Raw genomic sequence first — 10472 nt, 5'->3', positions numbered from 1 at the left:
TAATTTTGCCCCTATTTATTTTACTAAAATTATAAAAAAATACCTGCTAAATATAAAAATTGTAATATATGAGTGCTTCCTTGTGTAAATTTATTTACACACCACGTGTTCGTACCTAAATGTTAAGAAACATCCTTAAATTATTGTTGGGGACGCTGTTTTTATTCAAATGAATCGCGTAGGGATAAATGACATTTCTGACGAGGACTCGTTTTATAAGGGGTCTAGTTTTTCATTACAGCACTGGTCAAGACAAACCTGTTGAATTCCATTGTATGCCCCCCTTCAAAAATACTTGGACTCCTCTCTTTCTGTCTGATTATTTAAATCCCAAGGGCAGTTTGGTCAAAAACTCTTCATATATACTTCCCCTTGATTCATCCAAACTGCCTTGGTCTAGCATCTTCTCTGCACATAAAACATCTCATTCTCTCGGCTTCCCTTTGTTTCTTCATCTCCAACAAACATAAAGATGCAAATCGGGTTGACACTTCCTGTTCAAAATATGAACATTTTTTCGACCCGGAGTTCCGGATTTAACTGGTATGCTTCTTCTGCATCAAATGCTTGGTCCAGAAATAATGTTAGTGTAAGTTGTTCATCAACTAAAACTGTTTCAACGACTAAAATTACCCGGAAACATTTATCAAGTCTAGAAAAATTGCTTCATATAGAACCCCAACTTAGCCCGCCAGAAAAAGTTAATGTTGAGGATGTAAAGATAGTGACTCAAAAATCACCTCAAGAAAATAAAGGGAAAGGTCTTTTGGAAGGTCTTAATTTGTCAAGAATATGGCTCGAATCTAAAGCTGCGGAGGAGGTTTCTCCTCGACAGCTTGTCCGACTAAAAAGGATGCTATCTAAGACCGGGGAGTATTCTCCCCGGAATAATCTTGGGAGCAAATGGAGGGAGTATCATGGAAGTAATAATTGGTCGGGTTTACTTGAACCACTGGATGAGAATCTCCGGAGGGAGATGGTCAGGTACGGGGAGTTTATTCAAGCTGCATATCACTGCTTCCATTCTGACCGGGCCACATCAGCAAATGAGGCTCTAGTGGATCGCCATGTGGCAGTTCCTGATAAGGCATACAAGGTGACGAAGAAGCTTTATGCCACAGCATCGATTGGTTTGCCCAAGTGGGTTGATAATGTGGCACCAGATCTCGGGTGGATGACACAGAGATCAAGCTGTGTTGGCTATGTGGCGGTTTGCCAAGATCAGAGAGAGATTGCACGGATGGGAAGGAGGGATATTGTGATCGCGCTTCGCGGAACTGCCACCTGTCTTGAATGGGCAGAAAATATGAGAGATGTACTTGTACAAATGCCAGATCAGGTAGAAAATAAAGGTGATGCCAATGGTGTACAATCTATTTCAAAAGTGGAGTGTGGTTTTTTGAGTCTTTACAAAACTGCTGGAGCTCAAATGCCAAGTCTTTCAGAGTCAGTTATTAGTGAAATTCAAAGACTCGTTGAATTGTACATAGACGAAAACTTAAGTATAACTATCACCGGCCACAGTCTGGGGGCAGCTATGGCCTTATTGGTGGCGGATGAACTTAGTTCGTCACCAGCCAATATGCCTCCTATTGCAGTTTTTTCCTTTGGAGGTCCACGTGTAGGCAACAGAGGATTTGCTAATCATCTGAATTCGAAAAATGTCAAGGTGTTGCGTATTGTAAATTCACAAGACGTAATTACTAGAGTTCCTGGTATGTTTGTGAGCGAAAAGTTAGACAAGAAACTCAGGGATTCAGGCACCGCCACCAATGTTCTTAACATCCTTGACAACAACATGCCATGGGCGTATTCGCACGTTGGGACAGAGCTACGAGTTGATACAAAGATGTCACCATTTTTGAAACCTGATGCTGATGTTGCATGTTGCCATGATTTAGAGGCATATTTGCACTTGGTAGATGGCTTTTTGGCATCAAACTGTCCGTTTAGATCCAACGCCAAGAGAAGTTTAGAGAAGTTGTTAGTTGAACAAAATGCAAATGTAAAAAAGTTGTACACAAACAAGGCAAATGCATTGACATTAAAACTGAATCCCCAAAGGGAGATTCTGCAAATGTCAAGTTGTTTACCAAGCCCATCATCTTAATAAACATGTGTTAATATTTATACGTTGGCGTAAAAGCTATGGCGTTTCTTCTTTATTTTTTTTTTATCTTTTATAATCATCCATCTATTAGTAATCTTCAAGCAATAATATTGGTTATATCTACTGACATAATGTTTGAACAGAAAATCACCAGAAGATATCAGCTATAGTCTGTCTTCATCAATCTGAAAGTATTATATTATGAGTAAAAAGCATAAAGCTGGCTCAAGTTTTGCTCAATAGCAAAATGGCGGCCCTTTTAAATAATAACAGATTGGAGATCAGCGTTATCCTCCGACTTTTGAAAAGGCGACGCCGGCCGGTCAATCTCCGTTATGGGCCGTTAAGTTTAAAAAGCTAATTAACTAAAGGGTATTATAGAAACTATGTATATGTAAACATAAAGTAAAGTTATTTATATATATACTAACACTAAAATTTGATTCTAGTCTGCCTTTACTGATGAAGAAAAATTATTATCCATCATTTTTAAGGTAGAGTTCAAGGCGGACAAAAGATCCATCTTGATCAAATGGTTTTCGAATATCTTAAAAAATTATATACCCTTCAGAAATAGTTGAACCAAATTGATCATCAGTGGCCCTTGTCTTCAAATCCAAATCATTTGGCAATGAAATAATATCAATGTTGTCGATGATTGGAGTACACACTGATGAACCAAAGTTGATTTGAGATGGATTACTCCGCCAGTTTTCACCACAAATGACTGCTCGAAATTCATATGTCATGGCTACAAATTTTGAATTTCTTTTGGCATTCTTACTTTTTTTTTTTGACGAAGCATTCTTACTTTTAAGTTACCCTAGTTGAGGTTTCCTCTTATGAAAATGTATTCAAACTTTGTGCTATAATTTTTATAGATAATTTATGAAAATTATGTAACATATTCTTAATTAATTAGTTTTTTAGGACTTAACTACGCATATTTAATGGAAATTGATGGGCGCCAACCTTTCAAAAGATGAAGTATAATGTTGTCCACCAGTCTCTTATTTTTAACCCAGACCAATATTTTGCTAATTTAGCAAAACTTAAGGCACCTTATATTTTTTACTCTTATATTGTATGTAATCATGTTGACCACTCCGTTTTAGATTTAGGATTCTAATAATCCTTGTATTCTCCATTTCGCAGATCTACAATTCCCTTTCACTGTTTAATCAATTTCACTCTTCCATCATTTCTTTTATTTTACTGTTTTTTTTATAAATTTCGAATAAATATCATTTTTTGCGGGGGATTTAATCATTTTGGAGTGAGATCTTTTTGGTACCTTATTATCAAGGTTGTCTCGTACCTTTTTGGGTGTGAGTATGTTTTGTTTAAAGTATTTGTATTTTTGGTATTGGTTTCGTTAGAAAGGATTTATATGATTTTTGGGAGATCCGGATTTCTTGTATCGAAACCGAGACGGTGGTGAATATCACAAGAGATTAGTTTTCAAAACAAAAGTTTATTCATAGTTTGTGGACATTTGTTCCTCCGATTTTAGTTGATATAACTGAAAAATTTGAATATTGGGCTACATATGACATTTATGTGAAGGTCAATTGTTATGCTGCTAACTTCATGGTTGGTGTTAACTGGATTGATGGGAAAGCTATTATAATATTTTTTTATTTCAAATTTTTTTATTCTATTTGTTAAGCAAACTGAACATAAGACGACTATTTGTTTAGTTCGTTTATTTGTTTTTCAATCAGGTTGTATTATCAGTTCAGAGGTTTATTCTGACTATATTTCGGTGTTTTAATGAATGCATTTTATTTCGTTTGTCAAAAAAATGATCAAGTTTAACCTTCACCCTCAGGCCTCATCTCCGCACTTACATAGTTGTGACAGTAAGACTTATCTGGAAAAAATAGTTATATAGTCCGTGCAATACACATGCATACTCTAAATTATGCTAATTGAAATTATTTTCGTTGTAATTGTTGACAATATATTTATATTGTTAACTAATGGATGAATAATTTATTTTTTATGCATATGAGCACGAGTGATTGATGTATGTTTGCAATGGTGCATTTGCAAGAAGTAATAAATTATGTTAGTATACATTTTTTGTCACTTCATAATTAAATTATATTTGTAATATGTTAATGCTTAGAATGTAAAATAAATACAAGTGATTATGTGTGCCTGATATATATTAATCACTATATATATAATTAATTATTAATTTATTTTTTAATTATTTAATGTATTTATGTGTTATAAATGTGATTAATAAATCATATTATAGATAGGTAATTGACGCCAGTACTGTAAGTTTACTCACTGAATGACATATGATATTTTTCGTCCCAATAACTTTCTATTTAGGATGTTCAAACAAATTGTTAACATTTTCTAAAGTAGCATATTATCTTTATAATGGCTCCAAAATTTACCTTCGTTTTCTTAATTTTTCTTTAACATAATTCATTTTTTAATCTATGTGTCTAACAACGACGTTAACAACACATGAGATGGTGGAAGTATATGATATATGTCATATAATGATTAATAGTGAAGTATAAATCGTACATATATGTGTAAATAGTTTATATTATTTTTTATTTTATTAAATTTAATATAATATTTCTCCATTTCATTATGTTGGAGGATGAGTTTAGCTTGATTACAAATAAGAATGTACAATTATATATGTGTGTTTATGTCCCTGTATTAATTTATATATGTATGTATGTATGTCTGCATGCATGTATACATGCACATATTAATTATACAACAGTTGATAATTTTTAATAAATCAATGACGATGTGAATGAAATATTATATAGATATTAATGTAGGGGAATAATTGTCATATGAATTAATTTGCTCAACAAACCTTATCCCCCTAACAATGTTAACAACCCATGGGACAGAGAGAGTATATGATATATGTCACATAATTATTAATAGTGAAGTATAAATCATACATATGTGTATAAATAATTTATTTTATTTTTAATTTCATATAACATATTATAATATTTGGTCATTTAATTGTGTTGGCGGACGATATTAAATTGATGAAAATAAGGGTATATGAGTATGTATCTATGTACATATGTATGTGTATGTATGTGTGTGTGTATATGTGTGTATATATATGTGTATGCATGCCTGTATATATTTATGTATGTATGTATACATGTATTAATTTATATATATATATATATATATTTATTGTATGTATGTATGCATGCATGTATTAATTTATGTATGCACTTATTCATTATTCAATAATTAATATTTTTTAATAAATGACGATGAAGAAAAATAAATATTATATAAATATTAATATAGAAATATAATCATCATATTAACTAAATTGTTCATCAAACCCCCTCTTGTTATATTATATAGATAATAGATAGATTTTATCGGGACAATATAATTTAGGGAAACACCCCCGCTCTTACTAGATTTACCCATGGGTACAATTACATCATTTGTGGGGGGGGGGCAGATTGCTAGAATATAAACAGCCAGATAACTTTATCAGTATGAGGCATTTTGGGAGTTACCCAAAAACAAACCCATATGGCCTCGGTTTAAAGAGGACAATATCATACTAATGTGAAGTTAGGCCTGCTTAGCAAGCCCAACAAGTGGTATCAGAGTTATGGTTGTAACGATCTAGAACAATCTCAGTTGGGCTTCCGGAATGGACCTAGGAGGAGGTATATGGGCTACCCGGTATGGGCTCAATGAAAAGACATGCGAGCCTTCCAGTATGGGCCTAGGGAGAGTCAGAAAGCCATAAGAATTCCAGTATGGGTCAAGGAGGAGCCAAATCACACAATCAGGAGGCAGATCCGACAAGTGTCAAGCCCGATGTGTGAAGGGGGAGATTGTTGGGAGTTGTCCCACATCGTTTGTGGGAGGGGCAGATTGCTAGAATATAAGCAGCCATATAACTCCATTAGTATGAGGCCTTTTGGGAGGTGCCCAAAAACAAGCGGACAATATCATACTACTGTGGAGTTAGGCCTGCTCAACAAAAACCCAACAAGTGGTATCAGAGCTTCAGGCTGTGATGGTCCAGAACAATCTCATGTGGGCTCCATAATGAACATATAAAGCGGCAGATGGGCTATCCTAGGATGGGTTGAAGGGGGAGGCAGATGGGCCTTCTAGTATGGGTCTAAGGGAGCCAGATAAAGAGCCAGATAGGCAGAAGGATTTCAGTATGGGTCCAGGGGGAGAAGATCACAACCTTCCAATATGGGCTTAGAGGGAGTTAGAAAGCTAGAAGATTCCAGTATGGGTCCAGGGGGAACAGATCATACAATTATGTGGCAGATTCGGCAGGTGTCGAGCCCGATGTGTGAAGGGGGAGATTATTAGGAGTTGTCCCACATCGTTTGTGGGAGGGGCAGCATGCTAGAATATAAGCAACCGGTTAACTTCATTAGTATGAGGCCTTTTCGGAGTGACCCAAAAATAAACCCGTGCGGACTCGGCCCAAAGCGGACAATATCATACTAATGTGGAGTTAGGCGTGCTTAGCAAAGCCCAAAAAGTGGTATCAGAGTTTCAGTTTGTAACGGTCCAGAACAATATAAATTGGGCTTCCAGAATGGACCTAGGAGGAGGCAGATGGGCTACCCAATATGGGCTCAAGGAAAAGACATGTGGGTCTTCCAATATGGGTCTAGGGGGAGTCAGAAAGTTAGAAGGATTCTAGTGTAACGTCTGAGAAATATTATGTAATTATTTTTATCAATAAATAATTATTATGTGATTTTTATGTGAATTTTTGGTGAATTATTTGATGATGGATAATAATATTTGGATGTTTATTTCTGATAAAATTTAGATATTATAATTTTTAATTATCCAGAATTAAATGTAAATAATTTTGGTATTTTCTGGTAATTTTTGGATTATTGTATGATTTTATTAGAATTTATAGAGTCAATAATGATTATTTTTACGTGATTATAAAATTATTTTTAGAATCAGAAATCGTCCCACTTCAACTATTTTTTTTTGCATTTTTACAACCCGAAACTCTTCCGAAAACTACTCCTTTCTAACCTAATCTGATAATTCTGAACACTTTTCATGTTTTGACTTTTTCGATCCGGGGTACGGTTTGACCTGTACGAGTCCCAGTGTGAAATTTTCGATACGCAAATCATTTTATAGTCCGATAAAAATTCGTATCCTCAGAAGGTGAGATATTATTACCTTGTTTTTGTATAAAATATTTTAGAGAAAGCTCTGTTTGATAATTACCCAAGTCTGGTATTAAAATCGTATCATTTTTTTAGTTACTTAGCGGTTAAGTAACCTATTTTCGGATCCGATCTGTAAATATAATTATCGAATTATTAAATAAATAAAATACTCGATGAGTCTGTCAGCTGTGCTTTGCTTTATTACAAATTGTGTGTGACCTGTTAAGTACAAAGATTAATTGTATAGTTAATTATTGAGTTATACGAATTATTTTGCTTTTAAAATGATTTTATTGAATATTTATTCTTATAAATGCTAAAATTATTTCAAAAATTATTTTTGTTGTTCTATAATTTTATTTATTATTTTTAAGGGTATATAAAATTAAGAAATAAATATTTTGTTAATTATTTAATTTTAAATGATTTTCTGACTTCATTAAATTGTAAAATCAATATTTAATTCTAGAATGCTTCAAAAATCATGAAAAATTTATTTTATTAACTTTTAAATATTTTGAGAGTTTCAAAATTATCCCGAAAATTTTCTGGCTTTTATTTATCCGCACGCCTGTTCTTTAATTTACAAAATGCGGGTTTGATTTACGTTTCAAATATGATTTAGAAATTTTGGAAACTTTATTTTGATAACCTCTAATTATTCTGAGATTTTAAAAATTATTTCCGAGAATCTTTGAGTGATTTTACCCGTTAAATGCTCATTAAATTTTGAAATTTCGGTGTCCGAAGTCAGAACTATCGTAATAAAATACTAAAATAAAAAGAAAAAAAGAGGGGGCAGGTGTTTAATCGGGTTTAACCCGTTTTTCTCCCCTTTTTCTTCAGCCTCGCCGCCTCTCACTCTCATCTCTCTGATTCTCTCTCAATTCTTCTCTCTCTCTCTCTCTCTCTCTTCGTTTCTCCCTCACATCTCTCCTCTTTTCCTCCCTTGTTCTCTCGTTCTCCTCCGCCGGTGATTGGTTCGCCGCTGTTTTCTTCCGGCTTGCTGCTCGGTGATAACCCGAATTGGTATCCTGTTCTTCCTTCGAATTATTCCATGCTTGTATATATATATATATATATATATATATAGATACGTGAGTATATATGTATGTGTTGTGGTGTGTATTCGATGTCCTTGTTTTCGCCTTGACTTCTTGTGCCTGTTTTACTCCGGTTGCCTCAGCGTTTTTCCGGCGTGGCAGCCGGCTGTGGCTGGTTGCGTGTGTTGTGTATATGTGTGTGTTTGACGTGTGTGTGTGTGTGTCCCTGTGTGTGTGCGTGTAACTGGTGTGCGTGCGTATATTTTGCCTCCGTTGCCACCTCCCGGATTCCGGCGAGGTGAGGCGGCGCGTGTTGCTGTGCTGGTTTTCAGAAGTTCTTATTGATTTAATTATTTTATTTCCTTGCAGGAAATTATTAATTAAAGATTGCAAAATAAAAATGAATTATGTGCGAATAATAATAATAATAATCGGTGGGATTCGCGTAGGATGTCCGGTAATCGGAAACCCGCAAATTTTACCGCCGTCGACGATGAGCCTCGGCGAGCCGACGGTAGGCGATGATGATTTTTATCTGAGTCCTATGTTTATAAATTAAATAAATTAACTCGTGATATTAATTATGAAAAAGAAACGAAAAATAATTAATAAATTGAATTTGTATTGGTGGTTGGGATTGATGAATTGGATTGTATTGCGATCGTTGTTGTGTTGTGACGTCGATTTGATTTCGACGGGTAGGCTGATAAACAAAGGAGACGCTGCCCGATTTTTGGGAAACTGATTCCAAAAATACGGGAGTGTAACCCGCAATTATCAAAAACGTCGAATAACCATATATAATTATATGAACTTAAGTGCGATTGAGACAAAATAATTTATAAATAATCGATTGCCCTGTTTTTCAAAACGACGAGTATACGTATTTTCCGAAAATAAATACCGAACCGAGTTTTGAAGATTTGAACCATAATTGCTATGTGTATTTCTATAATACATATAAATATGAGTTGGGTTATGAAATCGTATGGGTAGAATAGCATAGTGGTGTTATGTTAAGCGAAACGATTATCTGAATTATGATATTTTAACCCTACTAGGAATGATCTAGTGATTAGACGTCGAGATCAACGAAGTTCCAATCGAAGGGTTTGAGTGTGAGACTCGTATCCAAAATGGGATAGTAATTTGACGATAAAGCCGAACGTTCAAGTCTAACCAAAGTCAACCAGTAATAGCGAATAAAGCTTATCGAGGCAATAATTCCTGATTTTTCTTTTAAAATACTGCAATTATTTCTTCGTTCCTATTCAAAGTTCAGAATAGTTAAATGTTTTACATTTCACTGCAATTACTCTTATTATGCATGTTCCTTTTATTCCTGTTCCTATAATTCGATTGCTCTCTTGAGCAAATACCCATTCTTTCGGGTTATTTGCGAACCCTGAATTGGGATGTTTTGAATTCAAAATGATTTGACATCAAAATACTCCACGGGCTGGATGATAATGATGTATGGGATTAAGTTTTACTAAATCCTAGGGACCGGGACATGACCGGTGCCTTGAGATGGGCCGTGGTGCCTGGGGACCCGACTGGATCTATACAGGTAGGTATAGATCTGCATTGTATCCTGACTGATCAGCAGGATATAGATGCGAACTAGTGTCGAGTCTAATTTGTTGTTGATCGCCATTAACGACATTCTCTCTCGTAAGGTTTTATGATTCCAAAACCGGACAAAATCCTGATTCAGGAGATGAATCTGGGAATCGCTTGTCACTTTTGGGTTTATAGTTAAAGGCTGGTGACAGCCAACATTTATTCGCTCAACTCACTCAAATAAATAGAATTGTTTAAAATTGTTTAAAGATTTTGTCCAGAAATTTCCTTTAACATTAATGTTTGAAACTCAAATTATATACTTGCTGGACATTTTTGGCTCACTCTTGCTTTGTAAATTCTTATTTCTTCCAGAAACAGATAAGGATAAAAGTGAATAGCTTTGATAGACAACAGAAGTTAGAGAAATTTCCGTTGCGAGAGGTTGAAGATGTTAGAAGAATATGACAAGAGCATTAGTACAAAGGTATTTACACTTGTATTGTAGTTGTTGTGAATCGTAGAAGGTTAGATTCTTGTTTCATACCATAACCTGTA

At 34.6% G+C, this 10472-nt stretch overlaps 1 protein-coding gene across 1 annotated transcript; it reads left to right on the top strand.

Annotated features, from left to right (window-relative positions):
• The first annotated feature begins 215 nt into the window (after positions 1-215).
• Positions 216-2128, top strand: LOC141695185 (phospholipase A1-Ibeta2, chloroplastic-like). The gene has a single exon (XM_074499448.1). It carries the CDS (start codon positions 473-475, stop codon positions 2108-2110), a length of 1638 nt encoding a protein of 545 aa, XP_074355549.1. The 5' UTR covers positions 216-472; the 3' UTR covers positions 2111-2128.
• The last annotated feature ends 8344 nt before the right edge of the window (positions 2129-10472 follow it).

This window comes from Apium graveolens, chromosome 11 (assembly GCF_009905375.1).
Source record: "Apium graveolens cultivar Ventura chromosome 11, ASM990537v1, whole genome shotgun sequence".
Lineage (NCBI taxonomy): Eukaryota > Viridiplantae > Streptophyta > Magnoliopsida > Apiales > Apiaceae > Apium > Apium graveolens.
The sequence above is the reverse complement of the archived record's forward strand: the minus strand, read 5'-3'. Positions and strand labels throughout refer to the sequence as shown.

Bases quoted from the DNA above. Each gene is read 5' to 3' on its own strand.
- LOC141695185 (XM_074499448.1), top strand. From the start codon at position 473: ATGCAAATCGGGTTGACACTTCCTGTTCAAAATATGAACATTTTTTCG.